This window comes from Notolepis coatsorum (assembly GCF_963971535.1).
Source record: "Notolepis coatsorum genome assembly, chromosome: 9".
Taxonomy (NCBI): Eukaryota; Metazoa; Chordata; class Actinopteri; order Aulopiformes; family Paralepididae; genus Notolepis; species Notolepis coatsorum.
In genome coordinates this window covers 102035715-102062724 of record NC_140173.1, presented here as the reverse complement: position 1 = coordinate 102062724, position 27010 = coordinate 102035715, and the positions used below count along the sequence as shown (strand labels likewise).

Genomic DNA, 27010 nt, shown 5'->3' with positions numbered 1-27010 from the left:
GTATTTTCTCAAGCAGACAGATGTAAACACTGTAATCTGTGTTGCATGTACCTGACAAGCTCCATTGGGAAAATACCGCCCCCTATCGTCTCTCCCTGTGGTACTGCACCCCTTTGGAATGGATTGAATGAAACGCATGGGGGGGAAAAAATCCTGCTTCCTCATTTTACTTCTCAGACAAGTCACCCCGAGACGATCGGATTCATTGCCGAGCCATAGAACAGCATGGAATACATATTTCCAGTACCCAGCGTTGGATCAATAAACGCGATCGATATTTGGAATGGCGATCAGGAATTGGAATAATCTTTTTGGAGAACATCTGATCTGAGGTAAGGAATCTATTTTACCAGTCTTAGGATAATCAGAGCTTTTTTCACAGAGATATCAACGTGTGCGTGTGTGTGTGCTGAACAGGAAATGAGATAATCGGTTTTTCAGCCCGCTTCTATAGCGTGCACAAGTACACATATACTATCGATAATCTAGCGTTTATTTGAAAACTATTAATAAATAGGCCGCAAATATGAGAGCGCTATCATTGAAGTGGGTGGTGGCACTCAAGCACTAAATCGTGCGCCCCCTGCTGGCACTGAAAGTGTAAATATACATAAATAAAATAAAAAAACACGAAATTGTTATGTTTCAGTTTAAATTCAGTTCAAATGTTCAGTTTCAGTTCAATTCACTTGTTCTTTTTAATAGAATGGATCATTAAAATCAAAGGGTATTGCACATAAATATGCACTTCAGATAATCCTTCAGAATGTTGATCGGCTCAGCTGACCGACAATAAATAAATATGACACCATTCACCATCGTAGCCTATAATAACAGCATTGCATTGGCCTTTCAACCGGTTTTAATAAACAAACAGAAACAGTAGCATGTGCATATTTTAGAATCAATTGGGCTATGCAAATTAGGCTGCCTCTAAATATACAAATTAATTAAATAAGAATGGTTTGCTTCACTTAAAACAATTAATTATAATAATAATAATAATTATATATATATTTTTCGACTCAGACATGAAAATCGAATGACATGATTATTCGAAAGTTTGAAAATTCGAACTCATCCCTACAACGGACAGCTTCTGTCTGTTTGAATGGCACGGTGGTGTAGTGGTCAACAAACACACTGTCACCTCACAGCAAGAAGGTCCTGGGTTCGATTCCCTTGGAGATCAGGTTGCCAGGTACCCAGGTGGGGTATCTCCCTGGCCTTTCTGTGTGGAGATTGCATGTTCTCCCCGTGCTTGCAAGGGTTTCCCCTCCAGAAAAATAGATAAACCCAATGGAAAAACATGCAGAAAAGATCGCTAACGCTGTCGTGTCCCTGGCGAAGACAGACTTGGATTGGCTCACGGGTAGGGCTGCATGGTTTTTGGAAATAATCTAATTGCGTTTTTTCTGACAGATATTGCGATTGCGATTACATTTGCCATTATAATATATTTTTTTAAATCAGTTTTTTTTTTCCCTCCTTTTTCCTCCGATTTTCTCCCATCCCAATGTTAGTCGTTATGCCAATTCCCAATCCCCTTCCTGGTCGCTGCGCACTTACCCCCCACAGTCGGTCTGAGAGAGTGGAGGCTATCACGTGCTTCCTCCGACACACGTCTAGCCAATCAACCGCTTCTTTTCACCTGGCAGCGCGGACTCTCACTGAGAGGGTGTAACGTGTGGAAGGATCACACTACCCCCCTTAGATCCTATCCGCGCTGAGCAGGCGCCCCGACCGAACTGTAGGAGTCGCTGTTTACAACGACCCGGACCCACCCCTCCAGCTTTCCCACCCTCTAATACTGCCAATTGTATTAGTGTGAACGGCCAGCCAAGCTGGTGACAACGCCGGGAGCTGGATTCGAACAGGCGAATCCAGCGTCTCCGGCGTTGGTGACGAACGCAATCTCCGCTACGCCACCTGACTGCCTCACAGAGGTTTATTGTAAAATGCGGCTTGAATCTGGCCTACGCGGTGGGTCTTTTCAGGATACCGAGCCTGAAAATGTTTCTTTTTACCTGGGAATCGATACCGGTATCCAACGGTACCTTTTTTCTGTACTTTACTCTCCCTCTTTGAAGTCTAAACTTCACAACACACAATCTAAAACCCCTTACCTCCCTCTCCCAAACTGATCTTGTATCTGAATAGGACTTCCTGGTAAAAGTAAAAAATATTTTAAAAGAAATTAAAATAAAAATAAAAATATTGCGATTTTTTTTTTTTTTTTTGATTTCATAATTGCATCATTCCAAATCGCGATTTCGATTTAAAATCTATTAATCATGCAGCCCTACTCACGGGCGCGGCCCCAAGCCGCAGCCCATTTCTGCTCCCGGCTGCCCTTGGGGGGAAGGTCGACGGGATGGGTCAAGCGCAGAAAGGCATTTCATTGGTGACGCAATGCATGTGTGTGTTCCTGTGTGTCGCCCATCTCGCATTTGTGTGTTCATCTGCATGACAAATAAAGACTTCTTCTTTTACTGGTTTTCTGATGAATGAGTGTGACCACTCCCTAACAGGACAGCACTGAAAAACAAGAAATAACTAAGTGCCCAGGGACTAGAAATGAGAATTAGCTATATCTGGTGCAGTATATTCTTATTGTGCGCCCTCCCTGTCAAATAGACAAATACATAAATTAATAAAAGCAGAACAAAGGGACTAGTACGCTCAACTACAAGACACTGTTGAAATCTATGTTTGTGAGTGAAGACATTCCTTTTTTCAAGATAGAAAAATAAAGCTGGAAATCCCTCAAAATGTCCATTCAAAATGTAAACAATGTGTCAATAGGGTTGAAAGCAGAAACAACCTTCTAACTATTTAGTATTTACTTAAAAGGATCATTCTAAATTTGTTTTAACCCTAGCCCTATTTCTTACTTAACAATGATGCTGTTGATTGGTAGAGAACTTTCTCTCAATCCATGCTGTTCCTCATACAAGCTCTGGGATAGTTAGCCACAAACCAATGCAAAGTAAATGTGGTCCAGGTGCTTTCTGTACAAGCGGACTGAAGCTCACTGAAATTTAGAGCACAGTGCACACAAAGTAAATTTCAGCAAGCCTCTATCAAAATTGTCATTGGTAAGTAATAAATAAGACTAGGGTTCTAAAAATCAGAACTATCCCTTTAAGGTAACCTGAATATTCACCTTATTTGCCGACACCAGGACCTTATCCAGGAAGCGTAGCCATTCAAAGATGAAGACGGGCCTCTTGGCCTCTGTGATCTGGGCCAGGGCTTCTTCATTGAGCAGTAGACTGTGAGCCAGCTCCATGGCAACAAGCTCCTTCTAGTGATTCAACCTCACCTCTGCAAAATAATGGTGGTGGGGTGCATGCCTTGTCAGTACGCACCCCACGGTTTTTATTAACCCTTTCACTACCACACTACCAAAGGGTTAACCCTTTCACTGCGACAATAGATCTGTTTTCTGTATACAAACATACCGTGTTCGAGCCAATCAGCAATAACAACTGAGTCACGTGACTAAGTTGCCTTGGACCTGCGCGAGCTGCTGCGCTAAAATAATACGACGGGCTCTATGGAGAAACCATGGCACTCCCCTCACTAAAGGTTGTTTCAAACGAAAACGTCTGGATGTAATTTAGCCAAATCAGCATGGCTGTGAGTGTGAGTCTTTCACCTTTTATATAAATAAAAAATATTGTCGTCTGCCCCGTTGTGTTGACCAGGATTACGTTCCTTTCTGCTGCGGTGATGCGCGTGCACACTGAGTCTGACGTATACAGAAAACAGGTATATACAGAAGGTTAACCCTTTCACTGCAACACGACCAGGGGTGCGTTGCTCATGGGACGGGTTGCACAGTGCAACCGGCTCTGTGAGCAGAAGCATGCGCACGCACATGCACGGATGTGCACGTGCGTGCACACAGGAATGCACTGCACTCGACTGATGCGCCAACTCGCTATTGTACCCACCTGGCTACTTTGCATAACAATAGCGCAGGTCGTCAGGTGTGTTCAAATACGTTCTCAGATACATTCACACAAAACTTGTGAATGAAATGTTTTACATTCCATTCGTAGAGGCAATTAGGCATTGTCTCTTTAGTCTGTGTGTATGCGAGGTAACATTTATGTGCATGCGCATTGCGTGGGAGCACAGTGCAACCAGCTTTGAAATCAGCAACACACCCCTGAACACGACGAATGGTTAACCCTTTCACAACCACACAACAGAAGGTTAACCCTTTCACTGCCACACAACAAAGGGTTAACCCTTTCACAACCACACTAGAGTGAAAGGTTAACCTTCTGTAGTGTGGTAGTGAAAGGGTTAACACAGACACACACACATACACAAAGTATCATACAATACAGTGGTTCTTTCTCACCCCGGTTAGTTCCAAGGGGTCCCCAGAAAAATAGGGCCAATAGCCCAATTTAGAGAATAGCCTTGGCCCTATATCATTCTGATCACTTTCTCCACTGTTATCTCACCCACAGAATTCTGGACTTAATCATATCTAACTAACAGCAAAATCAATCTGGGGTTCATTGAGATGAAAAGGGGTTGATTGATTGATTGAAAACTTTATTAACAGATTGCAGAATGGGTACAGTACAGTACAGCTCAATACACACAATTGTTAAGGGGATGCAGACCAGAGAAAGACTTTCGTCTTGTTTACATCAGGGTCCCCCATTTTCAATTCATCATAAAAGGGTTTAGAACCAAACGTACCTAATACACAGAATGACAGACTCAGCTTGGCTAGTCTCTGGACATAGAGAGTGTAGATCTAGCCGGGCTCATACTAGATCTGAAAAGACGTTGGTTTGCTAGTAATTTCCAGTTCAACTGTCGCACAGACATCCGATGAGAGTTAAAAAGCTAACAGTTGACAGCTGGCTCGTTGCTGTCAGACTGTACTGTCAGCCACTGACAACACGCATAATGAAAACACGCATCCAGCTGTGTGATGGTCGAGGTGGTTAGCTTAGCTCTTAGCTGGCTTGGTTATCAGTTGTTGTTGTTGTTGTTGTTGTTGTTATTGTGTGATATAAATTACAAAGCCAGCGAAGCGTAACGGTATACAAACAAACAGGGAAGCAGCAACGCAGCTCTTAGCTAGCAGCTCCTACTAAGGTAACTAGTATCGTCGTGAATGACACGCTCCATTATCTATTAATATTCTCATCGAAATGTATCATGAAAAATAACCAATAATCAAAGCTTGTACGAGTGTTTAGCTGTTGGCGAAACTAAAGGCTAAACAGTTCCCCGAGGAAGAGATCAATAAAAGCAGTGGATTCTAGTGGATCCTACCTGAGCTCACAGGGCGACTGGCTGGGGGTGGTGTCACAATCAATTGCGTCCGAAGGGGAATGAATGAGAAGCAGTTAAACAACATGTTTATAATTCTGTTCAGATGTACTTCTCTGGTGTCACGTTAACTGCTATTGTACCTCTCCGTCGTTTATTTATGTTCATACGCAACATCTTCCTCAACATTATTATACACATGTAACGCGGTGTTAAACCAACAGGAACTATACATTTAGCTTTCACAACATAGGAACTACTCGGGATGTATTAACGAAGGGAACCAAACATCAGTGGAGAAAGCAGGACAAGAGCTGCATTTGTCATTTTGTGTAATAATATATGTCATATTTATGTGTGCAGGATGTCAGACGAAGAAGATGACTATATGTCTGATGCGTTTCTCAATCCAGTGTAAGTCGTTTTAAATTTTAAGCCCAGAGACTGTTGAATCCCCATCGAACTTGTATTATTCTTTGTGGCGTTATATTTTATAATGTATGGTCGTCTTTAATTATACACCTGTAATCTTATTCAATGCCCATGATTTAGGAAGCATGATGACATGGGGATTTGGGGTTAGATTATTTTCTTATTGGGGCCACCCACCCATACAAGATGTATCCAATAAATAATGCTACGTGCATGGGGCTTTGGATAAAAACGTCCATCAAATGGCATACATTATGATGGTTAATTACACATACTACTGAGGCGAGCTTTGAAGGTGGAGAGTGTAGGGGAGTCTCTGATGGACTGAGGGAGGGAGTTCCAGAGTCGGGGTGCAGTGCGAGAGAAGGCCCGATCACCAAAGTTTTTGAGTTTGGATGTCAGGAAGCGTCTATATTAATCCCAGCCGAAGAGTGCGTCGCGTTTCTCTGATTGGCCATGACGCCCATGTGACCACGGCGCGCGGTAGAGCGGAAATAGGCTGCTGCCTCCATAGATATCTATATAGAACACTAGATAGCTTGCCCGCGCTGCCGGCCAGCGTGTAACTGTTCCGCAACAGTAAGTGACTTCCGGGGTAGGCCTGATTGGCCCCGACAGGCACGTGACGCGGCAAACTCAGGACGCGCAACGAGGCTGCTGAGAGCTGTCGCGCGGAAATAGGCTGTCTATTGCCATTCTCTAACACAAACTCTAACCTTAACCAGCTCCTTAACAGCGCCTAAACTTAACCGTTCTAACCTTAACCAACTCCGAAACAATGCCTAACCTTAACCTTAACCTTAACCATGCCTAACCTTAACCATAGAAAGAATATTGCCATTCTCTAACACAAACTCTAACCTTAACCAGCTCCTTAACAGCGCCTAAACTTAACCATTCTAACCTTAACCAACTCCGAAACAATGCCTAACCTTAACCTTAACCTTAACCATGCCTAACCTTAACCGGCGAAAGAATACACGTTAAAAAAAAAATCACGTTAAAAAAAATAAATTTGATGGGATTCGAACTCGTCAACAACGGACCGCAGGATCGCAGGACCGCTGCTCTGCGAGGTGAGCTAAAGCGCCGAATGAAAGTCCTAGCGGATTTGGACGGTTACATCATTCCGCAAGCTCTGCCGCTCCGCTCCGCGGAGCGTGCCGCGCGGCAGAGAAAGTTGCGCGTCACGTGCCTGTCGGGGCCAATCAGGCCTACCCCGGAAGTCACTTACTGTTGCGGATAAGCTATAAGCTGCCGGCCAATGGAGAGCGACGTCACTGAACCGCCGCCATCTTGCCAGGGGCAGCCTTGAGTGAGAGTGAGTGAGCTGCACAGACAAAAATACTCATAACTCGCTGAAATATTGACGGATTTACAAACGGTTTGGTTTATTACAAGCATTATTAACGTGGCTATGATTCAAGCAGTTTGTAAAAAAAAACATCTTTAAAAAAAGAAATTTTTATAAGTATGCAGTATCATAACTACATCTTTGATGTTTATAGCAAACTAACCCGTTTGTAAATCCGTCAATATTTCAGCGAGTTATGAGTATTTTTGTCTGTGCAGCTCACTCACTCTCACTCAAGGCTGCCCCTGGCAAGATGGCGGCGGTTCAGTGACGCTGGTGACTCCACCTTAAGCTATCTAGTGTTCTATATAGATATCTATGGCTGCCTCCACGTCAAGAAAGACAGACAGGCATTCTATTGCCATGCTCTGCGACAAACCCTAACCTTAACCAACTCCGAAATAATGCCTAACCTTAACCCTAACCTTAACTTAACCCTAACCTTAACCAACTCCGAAATAATGCCTAACCTTAACCCTAACCTTAACTCATAGCTGTCAACATTGGGATTTGAAAAAACGTGCAGGTTTTAGCCACGCCCCTTCTCCTGGCCCCGCCCCCTCAGCCCGCCCCCTCAGCCCGGCCCCGGCCCCTCCCAATGGAGCTGCCTCGTCGCTGCCATCTGCTGGTCAAAACCGGTATTATTTTGTTTTCCTACTGTGTAGAGTGTAAATGCTATAAAAATACAGTAAATGACCTTTTATCAAAATATTAACCATTAAATAAAGGTTGTAATCTGTAAATGCATTTGATTTTACTGTAATTTGACAGTATTTGGAAACCATAGATGCCAGACATTTAGTTTTCTTGCAGATTTTTTTCTTACAGTCTACAGTCAGTGAATCCTAAATCTCCACTAGGCAACCACTTATCAGTCCAACAAGGACTGGGTGAACTAGTTGCTACATTAAATTAATCAGATACCTGGTTGAAAGTGAAATGCTGTGAACATCCCTGCATTAAGTGTAAGACAAATTCAGTATAAATTCAGTTTATGTAGTAGTAGCATTAACATGTTCATATTTATTGAAATCTTACAATTCATACATAAATGTTATGATGAATTGAAAATGGGGGAAGAAGTCCTTCTCTGGTCTGCATCCCCTTAACAATTGTGTATTGCACAATACTGTATTGTACCCATCTGTTAAAGTTAGCAATCAATCAATGTATTACCAGTGTCTTTAAACCTTCATCACTGTAGGCTACATATTAATACGACAACTCAAGAAGAATCAAGAGGTTTATTTGTCACATACAGTGAAATGCAGGTGGTCACGCCCACATTGATTGTGCAAAATGCAAAAAATATAGGTAACAGGATATGCATGATAAAAAAAGACATGCCATGTTCCTGAAAAAGCTATAAAAAATGCCTATGGTCATTAATTTAGCAGTGGGAATATCATTTTTGGAACAGTGTGTGTGTCGCAATTATGCCACAACAATGTGGAACGCCCTACCCAAAGCTGTAAAGGAATGTGAATCACTACCCACCTTCAAAAACACTCTCAAAGAACACCTACGGGAGACTGCAATTCAAAACTGGCCCCTACAAATGTCCTAACCCAGTTGTACAATAAAGACCAAGCATGGCTTTGTCAGTATTCCAATGTACCCAACCCCCCCCCCCCCCCACCTCCAATGTACAGCCCCACCCAATCCCACCCCACCTACCCAACCTCCTCCAATGTACAGTTTCTATGTCAAATGTATGTCAGTATTCAAATGTACAGTGTGTGTCCCCCCCTACCCAACCCCCCCCCCCACCTCCAATGTACAGCCCCACCCCACCTACCCAACCTCCTCCAATGCACAGTTTCTATGTAAGATGTATATACACTCTTTTTCTGGATTTTTTTAGTATCACAAACAGTACTGTATTTGAAAATCTGGTATGTCATAAATGTATAGATGTAGCAGTACTGTCTATCTGTATGTCGTGTGTGTCATATGATGAATTGAAAATCAATCAATCAATCAATCTACAGAGAAAAATGAGCTAGAAAAAAAGCCAATGCGATTTTGTGTTTTTCCTCAATATCTCTGCAATGCCTGCGAGTTACCAGTAACTGTATTTGTCATACCATGACAATTCACGACAACTTTTAAAACGGATCAATTTATACTACGGGATGTCCGATATTATCGGCCGACCGATATTATCAGCCGATATCGGCAGTAAAATGTGATATCGGAAAATATCGGTATCGGTAAAAAAAAAAAAAAAAAAACAATAACAATATTTTCTTTTTTCTTTTTTTACATTTATTTAACCTTTATTTACCCAGGCAAGCAAGTAAGAACCAATTCTTATTTTATTTATTGTCAAAAGTATGCATGTTGGTTTAATTCAACAACAAGAGATATGTAATGTTAATTTTAACTTTTTTAATGATCATATTTTGCACAGATAATGCTTACATTTAGAAAGCCTTTTGAATGCATCCAGTGAAATTATTAGTTACCTGAAATTATTCTGTTTTTTTTGGGGGAAACCCTGCATATATCGGTATCGGTTGATATCGGTATCGGAAATTAAGAGTTGGACAATATCGGAATATCGGTATCGGTAAAAAAGCCAATATCGAGCATCCCTAATTTATATGTATAAATCGTATTCAGGAAATTGGGCGTCAGTGAAGGCATGCTCTCCGTGGAGGAATGGCAGGAGGGGACAGTGGAGGCGCAGAGCAAACGGCTGTTCACCAACCAACACATTTACACATTCCTGCATCACACTTTGTATTGTTTTATCCACAGAAGATTTGCAAACCTTTTGTTCCAGAGACAAAAGCCACAGAGTGGGCAATCAAGAGACACTGGCTAAGTTGATTTGACACCCTCGGTCCGCCTCGGTGCATCAGTCTACTCTCTCCCCTGAGCTCTGAGCTTTATCCGGTCGCGTCGCTGTTATTCTTCTTCGGGTCGCAACGGTCTGACTTCCTGTGATAACGGTCTAATCTACACTGCTGCCACCTGTCGTCACGGAGGAGAATTGCAGCCATTTTGTAAAAATTAATAAGTACAAAATACGTGCCAATCCGTGAACCGTGAATAGCGCGTGAAGAGGGTAAAAAAAACAGGAGAATCCCGGGAAAAACGGTAGGGTTGACAGCTATGCCTTAACTTAACCCTAACCTTAACCAACTCCGAAATAATGCCTAACCTTAACCCTAACCTTAACTTAACCCTAACCTTAACCAACTCCGAAATAATGCCTAACCTTAACCCTAACCTTAACTTAACCCTAACCTTAACCAACTCCGAAAGAATGCCTAAACTTAACCAGCGAAAGAATGCACGTTTATAGCGAGAGATGATAAGCGTAAAAAAAAAATAAAAAAAAAAATGTAAGGGATTCGAACTTGTCACCAACCGCACCGCAGGCTCCAGAGCAAGGCGGCGAACGAGGTGAGCTAAGCGTCGATGGAAAAACAGTAAGGATTACGGCTGCATAATGCCGCGGCCGCTCCGCGGCAGAGAGCTCTGCCGCTGCCGCGGGGCGTGTCGCGGCCAATCAGGGAAAACGCGGAAGCACTCGGCAGCACTCTTCGGCTGGGATTAAAGAATAGGCTGTCGGCGTAGTGAGGGAGGCAGTGGAGGAGGACCGGAGGGAACGGGTGGGGCGGTAGGGAAGAAGGAGATCAGTCCTCTGTCACTATATGGGGTTCATGATTAGATCAAATCTTTCTAGTAATGGCTTAATTGAACATGTAAACAAAAAGTGTCAATAGGTGAAAGTAAAAAGTTATCTCATTTGTAGTGATGCACGATATATCGGCCGCCGATATAATATCGGCCGATATGGCAGTTTTTTTACACATCGGTATCGGTCCGATATCAAGATAGGGCCGATATTAAAAAAAAAAAATCTTTTTACATGTTTTGGTCTTAAATAGTTTCAAAATATCAGTAATTTCTGAAAATAAGTTACAAAAGTAAAAAAAAGTATGCGTTTTGGAAAATAGCTCTTTATTTGATTATCATAAAAAAGTGTTTTCTATGCAGAGATATCGACATCGGTAAATATCGGTATCGGCCAGAACAGCAATATTAATATCGGTTATCGGTATCGGCCACAATTTTCACATCGGTGCATCACTACTCATTTGTGGTTACTACTGTGTTTCAGAATGAAATGTAGCTGATATTGTGATACGTGATATTCTGCCCCACTATAGGTATTGTCATGTGATATATTGAATATCAATATACTGTATTTCCTCATCCCTCATAATTTGTCACACAAAGGACGGAGAGAGTGTGTGTCTGTAATTTGTAACTGGTATCCATCGCCTCAGTCAGCACAGATGGTTTTACTAATTGTTTACTAATGTTTTTTGATGAATTATTGTCACGGACAGACGAGATGTGAAGCCCGGCGTGACAATGGTGAAGCGTGTAAAAGAGGCCATGAGGAGAGAGGCGGAACACAAGGAGAAGAACATAAAGAACCGCCAGAAGACCTTTAAGGAACAAGAGACGGAGAGCAGAGAAGCAGTGATGAGTAGCTCTATCAGCAGCCAGAACAAAGGCTTTGCTCTCCTGCAGAAGATGGGCTACAAAGCTGGACAAGGCCTTGGGAAGCAGGGTAAGTTCTCGTAGGCACCGATTCAGATACTGGTACCACATATTGGGGTCAATCAATACCAGGTTAATATAGTATACTGGTATCAGAGAAGTCTCCCAATGTCCAAGTGCAGTGCCATAAGCTATAAGAAATGTCAGAAATGAAAACAAAACAACTAGCTTTTTTGCCTTTTCCACACATAAAACAATCTATCTGATTATATCTCATTATCATTTTAGTTATATGACCCCAAACGAATGGCGTTTCGTAAAAGTTATGGATTGGATAGGCACTCTGTACGGTCAGTTACTTAAAGTATTCAGAATCAGTATCGGTGAAGAAGTGGTATTGGTCCGTCCACATCTTTTGTAGATCTACATTATCTGCTGCTCTTGCATGTCATGCATCTTAATTTCCATCACTTTCACCTTTTCAGGGGCAGGGAGAGTTGAACCAATTCCACTAAATATCAAAACAGGTACATTTGTTTATCTTGTTTGATGAAATATACATGTCAGTTAATTGGTAATAATTGTTCTATGCAGTGATCTGTGTGTGATATTGCGCATCACTCAGACCGAGGTGGCATTGGAATGGAGGGGGTCCGGAAGAGGAAGGCAGAGGAGGAGCTTGAACATTATCGCCAGAAAGCTCGAGCCAAACAGCAGAACGAAAGCAAGTCCCTGGAAGATTTTAGGTGAATTAAAACATTTGATTGAAAAATAGGCGTTTCTGTTTGGATGCAGATTGTATTAGATTATTTTCTTTTGCTGCCTGCTTCATTCAATTCAACTTATAATTCAACTTGTTTTCTAAACGAGTTCCGGTAATTTATTGCGCACATTTTAGGAAACGTTTGTCTTGATTTTATTGACTTGATTCTTACGACTTGTGACTCAACTTGAGGAGCAATTGCTGAACTTGGAACTTGGACCTGAGAATTGACACTTTTCACATGGGACTTGGAACTTCTGACTGTGACATGGAGCGAGGCTGCTTTGCTCTCGCCTAAACCTAAACCTTGTACAATAGTGCAAACGTAAGTGTGTGTTATGGTGGAGGATGAGTTGTTGTGTTTCTCCTCCCAGGGTGAGGATGGAGAGAGAGAAGAAGGTTATATTCAGGATGTTGTGTTTCTCCTCCCAGGGTGAGGGTGAGGAGCGAGAGGGAGGAGAGGAAGATTGAGGGAGACCTGAGGAGGAGTCAGACTTCCTGTGAGCAGCTGGACAGTCAGAAGGTAGGAAACCTGCCCTCAGCAGTATTACTCTTTTTCTTTTTTATATATATATATATATTTTTTTTTATATTTGTATTTCTTTTATATTTTATACATAAAACAGGGCCAACACGGCAACAATAATAATAACAAAATACCACAACAACAACAACAATAATAACAATAATAATGACATTAGCAATCATAAAAATAATAAATACAGAACATAGAAACATACAAATCAACTTATACTATTACAGACACCACAAAAGACATTTCCTCTTCTTGGCTGCAGTAACGCCCGCCAGAATGTTTCTTTTTTGTTGTATGGATGCTGGTAGTAGTGATATTTAGAAGTAGTGTTGGTGCCGTAAGTGGAATTGTTAGGTTACATATGTTTGAAAGTTTAGTTGTTATGGATTTCCAAAAACTAGCTACTGGTGGGCAATTCCAAAACATGTGCATATAAGTGCCAGTGGCCCTCTTGACTTGACTAAATCCTCTTTACCCTGTTGGGGGGCATAGGGCGGCCAGTGGCCCTCAGAGAGCACAAAGTGCACAGAGAGTCGGTCACCAGTCTCATAGCAAACAGCTTCCTAGGTGTGAGATACGTCCTATGAATATAATTAAAATGTATTTGCTGATGATTAGGATTGCGTGAGGCTAATGTAACATTTGTCCAAATATCATCCCAGTCAAACTCAGTCTAGTTCTGGGATGTCCCCTCGCCAGACTGTATCCAATGATACGTTTTTATATGTGGATTTGATTAACTCGATCAGCACCAGAGGGATATGTCTAATGTGTGGTTAAAAGGCCAGCGTTCTAAAGTATAGGAATACGTGGCAGTGTTTGCAGGGCTATAACTATATTATATATTATAGCTATGGATAAAAAAATATGGCCCATTTGACATCGAGTATCTATCGTTCAATATGTGAAAAAGAAATAATCTTTTCATCCATACATTCCCGTTTTATACCGTGGTGAATATAAGTATGGTTTTAGAGCGGTCTAGGGTAATTCATGGGAGGCCGGTAATAGCCCCCAACGTGTATTATACTAAATGCATTGCCGTTCCGTCCCTACACACGCTACAATTAAAAAATCAAATGCATATGATAGGTATTATGTTCCATCATGAATGCATGAAAGGGTGGGGGGGGGGGGCATGCTTCGCAATGAAGGCATGCTTTGATCAACACAAGATTGATATCATATAGCCCTTACCTTGACTAGGATGTGCCCCAAAAAGAATATTCCAATTATCTGATCACGAGTCCCAGTATTGGTGTCGATCGTGTCGCCAACATAATCCGCCACACAGCATTTGACGCTCCTCAAGCCGATCGGGACAACCGCTCCCCTTGCCCGACATGGAAAAATCAGACCGGACACTTTAGATCGACGCACAGCCCAAGACACAATGTTTCAAAGGGTGCTCGATACCGCCGCCTGGTAGGATGCAGCCGGTATTGCACTTTTGCGATCTCAGACTCATTCCCTATGATAACACCAGGCTCCCTGGATGGATAATGAATGGAAATATCGAATAAAAGAAATAACGATGAAAACCCGACTTTTCTCGGGTTTGGCACTCAAGTGTCGGCGAGTTAACCCGACTTTATTCGGGTATGGCGTCCATTGAGTTAAGAGTGTATAAAAATCTGAGACACACCCTCTTGACGTTGTCCTGTCTCTGATAAGCTTGACAAAAGGGTGTGGGTGTAATGTTTGAGCCCACGGCACCCCATGAGCCTTGAGCGCAGACCTTAGTTGCAAGTAGAGGAAGAATGATACGCCAGGGAGATCATAAAACTCTCTTAGGTCCTGAAACGCTTGAATGCCGTTTTTATCATATATATCCCCCAGAGTATGAACTCTCCTCCTCTCCCATTGAGGAATATTAACAGGTTTGTGCCCAACAAGTAGTTGTTGGTTATGAAAAATTAGAGAGTCAAGGTGCCATGGACATTTGACAGCACATGACCTCTGTACGTTACGCCATGTTTGAATTACGTGGGATATGATCGGTCCATATCGTAATTGGCATTTTGATATAGGGATAGTGGAGTATACTACATCTTATAATCTTTGCAGTGAGACCGCTGCTGCCTCTAAGGAGCGCCACGACACAGCAATTTCAGGATCAAACCAGCTTATCAGGGGTCTTAGCGAAAAGGACCAGAAGTGCAACTTAAAATCGGGGATTGCCAAGCCCCCATCCTGTTTCCTATGTTGGGTGGTAGTTATTTTGATTCTTGGGGGTTTGTTATTCCAAATAAATTTATAGTTTGTGTCTTGCGCCAGTGGTCTATTGGAGGAGGCAGGGGGAGCATTGCGCTAACAAAATGTATCCTAAGTAGTATGTTCATTTTGATTATGGATGCTCAGGCCTGTAATGAGTTAGGAAGGCTCGACCATCTATTTAGATCTTGGTGTATTTTATTATATATGTATCTGTGAAGTTATATTTAGTTGTCTGATTTAGTGTGGGAAAAACCTCTATGCCCAAGTACTTAAAGTGTTCAACTATGGGGATGTCAGCTGGTAGTTGCACCGCTTTGGCCAACTCATTAAGAGGTAGACAAGCTGATTTGGGCCAGTTAATTTTGAAGCCTGATAATTTACCAAAATCATCAATTATATTAAGTAACTTTTTGGCTGAATGGGAGGGGTCTTTCATAAAAATTCAGTCATCCGCATAAAGAGCAATTTTGTGTGGTGTATCATTGATTATTATAGGGGCGATTTCTTCTGTTTGCCTAATAAATTGGGCTAATGCGTGAATAGTCCGGGGCTCAGAGGACAACCCTGCCTAGAAGACCTAGAGACCGGGAAGAGTGTGGAGCATATTTTGTCATTATCATTCCTGACGGTGAGGCATAGAGCACTTTAATCATATGTATAAATTCCTTTCCAAGTCCCATAGCCTCCAGTACCGTCCAAAGATATGACCACTCTAGTCTGTTGAATGCCTTCATGGCATCTAAAGACAGAACCGTGGCCGGAGTTAGCAGTATTACTCATTTCATACACACACATGCAAGGAAACTATAAAAGAAGGAAGGGTCATCAAAATAATAACAAAAAATATAATTAAAATTATAAAATGCGTAGCTCAAATCAAGCAATCTGATGGGTTCATAGCCATGGTATAATGAGCGTATATCCACAGCTATGATTATAATTCCTTTTCACAAGTCGGTATCACTCCGCGTCTGAGAAAAAAAAATGTATCCTTGAGACGTTAAATGAGACGGTCTGGTCTACGGAATCCTCTTGGTGCCCAGATCGGGGAATTCCTTCACGTCACAGCACACAATATGCCTATATATGGACCAAGAGAGGCTCAAAATGTCTGTTAGCGTCATCTGAATCAGATGGATAAAGCAATGATTTTATCTAGATTCTTTGATTATTGACACTTCCACTAAATGTATGAATCTAGCTACTAACTGGGGAGACTGATAAATTACAGATAAAGTAATATAGCAGATGATTGGTTACGATAGTTAACCTCATGTTGAACAGGGATTCGAGGCGGCTGGGTGGCGCAGCGGACATTGCGCTCGTCACCAACGCATGAGACACCGGGTTCGACTCCGGCTGTCGGCGTTCGACTCCGGCTGTCGGTGTTGCCTCCGGCTTGGGCCGGCCGTCATACTAACTCAATTGGCAGAGTTAGCGGGTGGAAGTCGATGGGTGGTAATCTGGACATTGTGGACAGCGACTCCTACAGGTCGGTTGGGGGACGCCTGCACAGCAGAGACAGGAAAATGGCGGGGGTAGTGTGAGCCTCCCATACGTTACACCTCGCCAAACGAGAGTCCGCGCTGGCAGGTGAAAAGATGTGACAGGCTGCCTCCACATGTATCGGAGGAGACATGTGATGCAAGGCTTCTATCCTCCCTACAACCGGCCAGTGGGGGGGCATATGTGAGCAACGTTCAATACAGGGGAGGGAAGAATTGCCACGGCTAAATTGGGATGGGAGAAAAAAATTGAAAAAGTGGATAAAAAAAAAATAACAGGGATTCCCAGTTAACCTGAGCATGCATCAACCGCAGTCCTGTCCAGCCGCTCAATCTCCCAAAACGTTGGAGCAAATGTCCAAACAGCCATTATTTGGACGAACTGACTAAAAATCTTAGCTGTGATACAATAACCATGATATACCATGGCCTGTTGTGAGCTATTGCTTAAATATACAAGCTATCTGAGGAAATATACATGAACCAATATATCAAACGTTAGCTAGTAAACAATGCAACAAATTGCAGATTCTGACATCCGAGGTAATAACCTGTTTAAATGACTGGTGGAGGTGGCTGATCCCATTCAACTCAAAGTTTGCTGAACTGGAAGTTTCCACACTTGGCACCAATGTGCCTTCATGCACTAATAATAATAATAACCTTTATTTATATAGCACCATTCACAAACACAAAAAAACGAAACAAAAGGATAATACAAAAAGATATAATAATAGCTAAATTAGACAGTAAACAATGAGAAAAATAAATAACAGTAAAATAAGACATTAAAAAATAACTAATAAAAACTAATCAAATATTTAAGTAAAAATAATAGAAATAAAGAAAAATAAATATCAAATAAAGATATTAATTAATTTAAAAGCTAGTTTAAAAAGGTAAGTTTTGAGCTGTTTTTTGTGTGTCAACCAAGTCTGCTGTCCTAATGACCTGAGGGAGAGTGTTCCAAAGTTTTGGGGCGTAGTAGCTGAAAGCACTCTCACCGCTTTTTTTTTTACAATGGGTACATTAAGGAGGTCGGCTGTGGTCGATCTAAGAGCTCTAGTTCGTTGGCACATAAAATGACAGGAAGTCAGTAATGTATGAAGGTGCTAAACCATTTATGGATTTGTATATAAGTAAAATAACTTTCTATGAAACCCTCCAACTTGACTCTGTCTGGAGGAGGGATATACCAGACCTGGAAAATGACTTTGATTGGCAAGGAGCCTGGGCAAATGTCCGACTTACATCAAGGAACCCGGATCATCAACAAATCAATCTTAACTATATTCACAGGACATACTTGACTCCTATAAGACTGTGCCGAATGGGGCTCAAACAAGATTCCAAATGCACCCAATGTACAAATGGGGACGAAGGGACATTTATGCACATGTATTGGGACTGCTCACCAGTTAAGGCATTCTGGAAAGATGTGACCTAACAAATATCAAAACTCGTATCTTGGAATATACCTGTACACCCCTCGGTATTGCTGTTGAATGATGTTTTTGAGTTTGCAGTGAATCCACAGCTAAAGAGATTGGTTTTATCGGGTATCACAGTAGCCAAAAAGCTGATCGCATCACGCTGGTTTCAACCGGAAAAAATGTGCCGTAAAGTTTGGTTTCTTACATATCTCGGTGTAATTTACCATGAAATATCTACAGCAAGAATTCTGGGTCTCAATGAATCCAAAATGTCAATGTGGTTAGAAGTGGTGGAGAGAATAAAAGCTAGCTTATAATGGTAGTGTCTGGTTAGGTGCGAGGGATAGTGGAGGTACTTCTCAAGGTGGGGTCCGGGAGGGGGGGGGTTCGAGCTGAGCATATGTATGTAGGTTTTTTTTTTAGATAACAGGTATTATGGGTATATCTTATATAAAACAACTAACCAAAAGGTGATCCCATTGGATGTGCCCTGACAATTAATGCTTGTATATCTTATCGTGTGTTGTCATGTTTGTTTATATGTTTGTTTAAAAAAGAATAAAAAAATAAAATACAAAAAGTAAAATAACTTTCAAATCAATTCTAAAGGATACAGGAAGCCAGCGCAATGTAGTGACGTGATGACTCTTCCTTCTTTTATAGTTTCCTTGCACACATGCTATATGACCGACTTGTCCTTCCATTTCAGGGTGTCCCAGCTCCCAGAGAAGACTGGTATTGGCCTAAGAAACAGGCTGATGATGAAGAAGAAGAAGAAGAAGAAGAAAAAGAAGAAGAGGAGGAGGATAGTGAGAAAGAGGAACAAGAAGATGATGATGATGATGATGAGGCAGTGGAATTAACTGTTAGTATATTTGACTTGTCTTTTCTCTGATGGAGGTGATCATGATACACGGTCCTGTCTTTTCTCTGATGGAGGTGATCATGATCACATGGGCCTGAAAGAAATAACTACTATACCATTATTTTAGGGTCCTTTATATTCTTCACAATTTCTGTCTAGTTTGGGACAATATGTTACTTTTCAACACAACGCAGAGTGAGTGGAATGCAGAGTGAGTGGAATGCAGAGTGAGTGGAACACAGAGTGAGTGGAATGCAGAGTGAGTGGAACACAGAGTGAGTGGAACGCAGAGTGAGTGGAACACAGAGTGAGTGGAACACAGAGTGAGTGGAACGCAGAGTGAGTGGAACACAGAGTGAGTGGAACGCAGAGTGAGTGGAACACAGAGTGAGTGGAACGCAGAGTGAGTGGAACACAGAGTGAGTGGAACGCAGAGTGAGTGGAACGCAGAGTGAGTGGAACACAGAGTGAGTGGAACACAACACAGAGTGAGTGGAACGCAGAGTGAGTGGAACGCAGAGTGAGTGGAACACAGAGTGAGTGGAACACAGAGTGAGTGGAACACAGAGTGAGTGGAACACAACGCAGAGTGAGTGGAACGCAGAGTGAGTGGAACACATAGTGAGAGAACACAGAGTGAGTGGAACACAGAGTGAGTGGAACACAACGCAGAGTGAGTGGAACACAGAGTGAGTGGAACACAGAGTGAGTGGAACACAGAGTGAGTGGAACGCAGAGTGAGTGGAACGCAGAGTGAGTGGAACACAGCTGATCTGGATGAATTCAACATGTGCTCTGTTTTCTTTTTCTTTTTTTCAGTCCCATGACAAGCTGTGCATTTTGACATCGTATCTAAGAGGAGTCCATTTCTACTGCATATGGTGTGGAACTACTTATAATGGTGAGTTATAAACAAATACTGAAAGAACGATTATGAATTTGTATTAGGGCTGCCCCCTCATAATTGATTCATTGTTTGTTTGGTCTTTGTCGACTTTGTCGATTTTTATAATTTTTCCCATGTCGAGAGAGTTATTTCCTGAGAAATGATAAGCACATATCTGGTAAGCATAGATTTAAAGAGGTTCTTCTGCATTATGGCAGGTGGGAAACTCAGAATTGTACACATTTAAAGCTGAAATCAACTAATCGAATTAGACAAAAAATCCTATTAGTCGACTACAGGCCTTATATACATAATCAAACAATTCTTACTGAATATTTTAACAAAGTATGTGTGGTTCACAGATGAGGAGGATTTGTGCTCCAATTGTCCTGGGGATACAGCAACAGACCACGACTGAGCAGTGACATGGCTGTTAACAAGAACCATTACAACTGTTTCAACTTGGAAACACAATGACCGCTAATGAGCAGACAACTACTACTTGTGTGATATATATTAATTTAAGCCCTTAGAAGCTTTTATAAGAAGTGTAGGCTGTAGAATAAACTATTATAAACAGACTTCAGTATAGAAATCTGTGTTTGTTTTTTAAAGGATATGGTGTAATTACATTTTCTTCCTATTGTCAGCATAGCCTACAAAAATACCAAAACCTACTTATAAATATGGTCCACCCAGCCTGCTTTGGTCAGTATAATTCATCATAGCGATGAACACAGGCATTGTACTTTTTCCTGGAACTACTTTATGAAGTGACGGCGATTGCTTGGGAAGTAGTTCCGGTTCAGGCAGACTGGAGGCGATTGCCGTCGCTTCATGAAGTAGTTACGGGGGGAAATACAATGCCCATTTTCATGTCTATGTTCACAATATGATTTGTCTTTAATTATTTATCCTTTAAGTATTTAAAGGGGAACTATCTTATAAATGGCCTTTTTGAGTGTTTAGCATTGTTTCCTAGCTATGTGGACTTATATTAATATTATCTATGTCTCTAATTCTCATATTGGCGCATTCTTCCAATTCTCCTCTCACAATATTCACCCTCACTGAACTGAGTCATCTGAAAATGTGCTGATTTGTGATGTCAGAGAGACTCAGCTGCATGATAATGTGGCTGTGTGGCATCAGGCTCATGATGAGCTGCACACAGTGGTTGGAGCCCAGGCTCAAAACGGCTTAAGATCTTGAGGTAGAAAAATGCTGTTTTTGAGGACTTGATTAGAAATACAAAACAATGAATAAAAAAAAATAAGAAATTACAGAGGTGTTCCATAGACTCACAGGAATTGTGTAAAAGTGCCCAAATAGTGAAAGAAATAGTAAAATAGTTCCCCTTTAAAATAAAACGAATGGGGTCCTCTAAGCCGTAATGTGCTCAGATTGGGGTTCTATTATCATTTATCTTTCTATTTTATTTTATTATTATATTATCTCTCATTTTGCCCCTAGCCCATCCCACAGGATATTTTGCTTATGATGTTATATCTAAAAAACAATGTTCAAAATAGAAAAATGTCTACATTATTCCCTCAAATCTAGTGAATTAAATAAGTTAAATTAAACTATTCCTCATTTTGCTGGGGAATTGTATCATTTATAATTTCGACATAATGTTGAAACTCCTTTTTGCTGATTATGTTTTAAAATGTTTCCTTTTCATAAAATGTTTAATGTTTTTCTAAACCTTGTTGTCAACAAACAGTTTATTTGTTTTAATGAGTCGCGGGATATGAAATTAACTTGTGGTTCATGCATTCCATTTAATCAAAATGTTTCATACAGATTCCTTTGTGGTGAAAGATATGACTGGTTTTTGTTATGATTATAACAGGATAAGTATGTAAAGTATGAATGTGTTGTTTAGTCTTTTACACTGAAGGTGTCTGGACAGACACATTTTACATGCATTTATACCGTGGTAGGTGTTTAGGTTAACGTAAGGTTATGTATATAACCAAGTTCTATGAATTCTGGTGACGCTCAGCGTCAGTCTGCACTAACCTCACAGTCTGCACTAACCTCACTTTGTGCACATGCACTGAATAAAAAATCCACAATGTACCTTTACATACCAACATTCGTCTGGCCACACCCCTATCCGCTTACCTTCATAAGCAGGTGTGTGGTCACCTACTCGCCTCCTTCCCAAACTTTCACCACAAGGCGAGATCAAGGGCTGCAGTGGCGTCCTGATGCTGAGCGTCACCAGAATTCATAGAACTTGGTTATATACATAACCTTACGTTCTATTTCATTCTGGCCTCCGCTCAGCGTCAGTCTGCACAAGAGGAGCTGAGCGGAAGCCAGAAGCTCGACAAATGTACCCCGCTGAGGCCCCCCACAACCATCAGACCGGGGAGGACCGAGCCCCCCGACCCTCCCTAATGGAGGGATACCCTCCCTATTGGAGGACGGGAGGGAGACGGATCCGACCGTGCGAAGAGGAACTCGAGCAACTCAACGCACAGGGTGAGCAGACCGTGGCTTGACCCCACGACTACGCACACGCACAACCCGCATGCCACCAGGGAACGAACGGAAGGAACAATGAATGACTTTATTTGACAATATAAAAATAAACATGTGACAGAAGAGCACAGTCAGGATATACTGCCAAGGATAAAACACAAAAAAGCTCAGAGCTTATTTCCATTGTGGTCCTTGTAGGGGGGTGGGGGAGTGTGATGCTTAATACATGCATCATACAAAACGTGACATCACAACACATCACATATACCATTTAACATGTATATACATACAGACTCATACAACATGTAAGGGTGCCTTAAGCTAAATGTCTAGGTCAAGTATAGTCTTTTTTGAGCCATGTCTTCAGGCTGGACTTTAATCTAACGGCATTGTCTATGATTTTCAGTTCACTGGGCAGACTATTCCAATAGACAGCTGCTGAATACAGAAAAGACTCCTTCCCCATACAGCTCCTGAATCTGACTGGCACAAAGTCAGTTGAGCTGCGCCTAGTTTGGTATGCATGGGTGTCTCTGATTCGGTTGAAGTAGTTGTTAAAGTACACTGGCACTACCCCGTGCACTATTCTGTGAACTAGGCACATCCCTATCTGATTTACTCTGTCTTCCACCTTAAGCCATCTCATGATCTCAAAGTGAGATGGGTCAAGGTGGGTTCGGGCAGGTAGCCTTAGTATTACCCTGATTAGCTTGTTTTGTGATGTCTGTAGTTTTATTTTCTGACTTTTGGGGGCACTGTTGTACCAGGAGCCACACACATAGTCATAGTGACACTGTATGAGAGCTCCAGCAAGAATCTTCATCGCTGACTGATCTAAAAAATTAGAGATTCTGGCTAGGTATCTAGTCCTGTTATTTATCTTTGTAAGTGCTTGGTGTGCCATGCTTTCCCCTGATAAGCTGTTTTCCAGGACGCAACCGAGATATTTCACAGATGTTTTGTCTGTGAGAACAGTATCTCCTATTCTAATGTTAAAACCTGGCGATTTTCTGAGCCTGACCTTTGACCCGAATAGAATGGACTCAGTCTTCCCCATGTGGAGGGACAGCTTGTTGTGGCCTAGCCAGTCGCTAACCTTCTCTAGTTCTGCACTCAATGTCTGCTCAACCACTTGTTTGTCTTTGTGAGACACTAGTAAGGCGGAGTCATCTGCGTATAAAAAAAGGTCACATGAGCAAGCTGCTTTCAGGTCATTTATATACAGGAGAAAGAGGAGCGGACCCAAAACACTCCCTTGTGGGACCCCGCACTCTACTGTCCGAGGACTGGAGAGTACTCCGTTTATATCTACCACCTGTTGTCTCCCTGTTAGGTAGGAACCAATCAATTTCTGAGCTGCCTCATTAAAGCCTAGGGCCCTAAGCTTCATTAACAGGATGTTGTGATCCACTGAATCAAATGCCTTCTGGAGGTCTAACATTACCATTCCACAGAACTTTACCTCATCTACCTCTTTCCGGATGTAATCTGTGAGGAACAGCAGGCAGGTGTCTGTGGAGTGGGACCTCCTGAAACCAGATTGGTATTTGTACATGATGTTATTAGTGGAGAAATACCCGTCTATTTGCTCATATACTAGCCTCTCAATGGTTGGAAATGGGTCTGTAGTTACCCGGTTCCAATTTGTTTCCCTTTTTGTGGAGGGGAATAACTCTTGCCGATTTCATTTAGCTTGGAAATGTTCCTGTGTCAATGGCTAGGTTGGTAATGTGAGCTACAAACCTCGTTACTGCCCCCAAAAACACGGGGTCAAGAGCAAACTCAACCCCGTGGCAAGGCCGTAGCAGCGGAGCACGAAGGAAGACCCATACCCACTGAAGGGACTGGATCCCCCGGAAAAAGGGGGCCCGGAGAGGTCAATGACGCCAGGCATCAAGACCTCACCAGGCGGTCACTTAGTGACACCGCCCCCCACATCGCCAGCGTATTCGGACAGGGCCCCTCCAAGAGCTGGCCCTCCCCCCACTAGTACGCCGCCTGGCACACTGACCCTGCAACACAGGCAGTCAGCATGGCCGTAACTTGAAGCACTCAAAAGGCTAACCATAACGGAAGCAGGCAGCGCACCGGGGAAACCAGGCAACAGGCTGTAGACCCGAGCCTGGAGCACTGCGGACGAGACAGGCGCCAAAGGGGTCAACTGAAAACAGCACCCCGGCGGAAGGGGCGTATGCTGGCATTGTTGCGCACCATGACAAAGCCTCCATCAAAAAAAACCCACCCAGAGGGGTCGAGGCAGAGAAGGCTGACACGATTGGCAGACGTCGTGAACGTGCAGGGGCACACTCAACCGGGTAACCCGGGAGTTGACTCTGCTCCAACACACCAGGGAATCAACCACCCTCTTGGTCCACATACGGTGGTTGTTCCTATAACCCCTCAAGAAAAAAGGGTTATCCCAGGCCTACGGTTTCAACGAAACATTACTTCGGACCGGGCCTGGCGGCTCGGGAAGCACACAGGGTTACCAGAGGAGGTCCAGAAGACCACCCCAACAGCCCCCTCTTCGCCATGCGTGAGAGAGGAGCGAAAGAAAGGAGAACCAGCCCCTTATGATAGTGCCAGGTACAACGTGTACCCAACAAAGGGTCTCCATAACGCCTAACCCTGCGACACCCGGGCCGACCCGGCATTTTCCCCCCCGAAAAAAGCACAAGTCCCTCAGGGTACCAGAACAGCAGATCTGCGTCCCCGGCGAACAACGGGTTAACTGACCTGGACCAGCGCGACCAGAACCAGTCCTGTGCCCTAACCACGCCGACATGCCCACTCCAGGAGAGGGGGTAGGTATGCGTGTTGATCTAAAACATGAAAAGAGGGCGCCACCCAGACGGTCCTATTTGTACCGCGCTCAGTGGCCCACCCCAAGGGCGTGAGACCCCTCTACCTATGTTTTGATCTATTCCGTTAACATCCCCCAGATATGAACGAGAATCCGTCGAGACCCAGTAACAGGCTCTCGGAAGAGGAAAAAATCCCTCATCCCAGTTGCCCTATAAAAACGCTGTTTTAATAACGAGCAACCAAGGCGTACTAGCCTCCCGCATGATTCTTAACAGAAACACCCCGAGCCAGCACTATAATAATAATAATAATAATGGATTGGATTTATATAGCGCTCTTCATGTTCACGAGGACCCCAGAGCGCGTACAGAGTCCATTATTCGTGCATACACAGTCATCCCGGTGGTGGTAAGCTACAATTGCAGCCAGAGCTGCCCTGAGGCAGACTCACGGAAGCGTGGCGAATAATCATCGCCTACGGCCCCTCCGACCATCACCAACATTCATTCACATGCATACACATTCATACGAGGCAAGTAGGTTAAGTGTCTTGCCCAAGGACACAACGGCAGTGGGATGGACATGGGCTTGAGCGGGATTCGAACCACCAACCCTTCGATCATTGGACAACCCGCTCTACCCCTGAGCCACGCCGCCCCATGTATGCGTTGGGACCCAAACACATCAATGGATAGTCTAACCAGACCCCAACATTGTTCCTTCAAGTCGCCTGGGAGAACGACAAGAAGTTTGTCGTGCTTCATATTCTCCACTCTTTTTTTATTAAAAAAGAAAGAAACACCGACTGACATGAATCCCACGTGACGCAGCCGAGGGTAATTTTTTTTTACATTTTTACATCCCGCCACCCTCACTACAGAGGAGAGACGGGACTCCTCAGAGAGACTTCCCACGTGAGCCATAGATTGAAAAGTCACGGTAACATTGAGTCACATGACCAACAGACTCAAGTTACACGTATATCGAGCGTAGTAGAACAGTAAGTTCTTACGCTCTGCCCCGACAACTTGACAACAACAGACCCTACATACGGGTCTAAAACTCACGGAAGCCGTCGTCCAATAGAAACGTGCCTAGTGACGTTTGCTATGACGGGGGGAAACCCAAGACTCAACCGCCTGTGATAGGTGCAGAGTCTGGGAAACCCTCCCCCCCCCCCCCCCGTGCCAAGCTGCCTAACAGCTTGGCCCTGACCGAATGAAAAAGTCCAATAACCCCCTGACCAATCAGAAGAGGGAAGGAGGGGTTTATCCGGTACCCCCTCGCAAGCCCAACCCTTGCATACGACAACAACAACAGCCATATGATACCTTCAGTAGCAAATGCGAATGAACAGCGCAAGCTAATTCAATGCACGCTAGCCACAGACACATCTGTGAACAGGGTTTATAGCAAGGCCAAGTTGTGTATGTGTGAACCCGACACCCGTATCTATGTTGTAAGACACAGAAAATCTGATAGAGAGAGAAGCGGCTGAGCCGCGGTACATTTTCATACGAGCATTACTGCAACCAACACAATAGTGTTGCAGCTCAATATCACTGTGTAAGCAACAGAGCACACAACTAACCTCTACCTTTATGTGAAGATTCAGGTCGAGGCAGAAAAAAACCTTTTTCAACCGAGTGTAGGCTGCAGGCCTTGCTTAGGCTCTAACATGAATGTAACGTCTAGCCCTCCTATCAAACCCATACTAGCGAAAGATTCACACATCGCATCCCCATCATATGTTTGGTGAATAAACACACAGTTTGTAACAAAGAATACAGTCCCTTTATTTTTCAACAAAATCATATTAGGGCCGGGAAGGGAACAGGGGGGGACCACAGAGGGAAAAAGTCATTATCTTTAGCGACGCCTGCCACGAGCC

At 43.0% G+C, this 27010-nt stretch overlaps 2 protein-coding genes across 2 annotated transcripts in view; one reads left to right on the top strand and one right to left on the bottom strand.

Annotated features, from left to right (window-relative positions):
* The window catches only part of heatr5b (HEAT repeat containing 5B), a 227685-nt gene extending 222679 nt beyond the window's left edge, over window positions 1-5006 (bottom strand). Inside the window, exons 1-2 of the mRNA XM_084321947.1 lie at window positions 4726-5006; window positions 3167-3327 (exon numbers count right to left, since the gene is read on the bottom strand). Coding sequence (XP_084178073.1) covers window positions 3167-3292 — 126 coding nt within the window. The 5' untranslated portion in view covers window positions 3293-3327; window positions 4726-5006. The remainder of the gene's footprint in view (window positions 1-3166; window positions 3328-4725) is intronic.
* A 579-nt stretch (window positions 5007-5585) lies between these two features.
* On the top strand, window positions 5586-21780 carry gpatch11 (G patch domain containing 11). Its single transcript, XM_084321509.1, has 8 exons — window positions 5586-5721; window positions 11461-11687; window positions 12103-12144; window positions 12243-12363; window positions 12813-12903; window positions 18780-18935; window positions 19755-19836; window positions 20184-21780. The coding sequence occupies exons 1-8, from the start codon at window positions 5672-5674 to the stop codon at window positions 20237-20239; spliced, it is 825 nt and encodes a 274-aa protein (XP_084177635.1). The 5' UTR covers window positions 5586-5671; the 3' UTR covers window positions 20240-21780.
* The last annotated feature ends 5230 nt before the right edge of the window (window positions 21781-27010 follow it).

Bases quoted from the DNA above. Each gene is read 5' to 3' on its own strand.
- gpatch11 (XM_084321509.1), top strand. From the start codon at position 5,672: ATGTCAGACGAAGAAGATGACTATATGTCTGATGCGTTTCTCAATCCA. The intron at 18,936-19,754 runs GTTAGTATATTT...TCTTTTTTTCAG, and splicing joins ATGAGGCAGTGGAATTAACT to TCCCATGACAAGCTGTGCAT. The intron at 19,837-20,183 runs GTGAGTTATAAA...TGTGGTTCACAG, and splicing joins GTGTGGAACTACTTATAATG to ATGAGGAGGATTTGTGCTCC.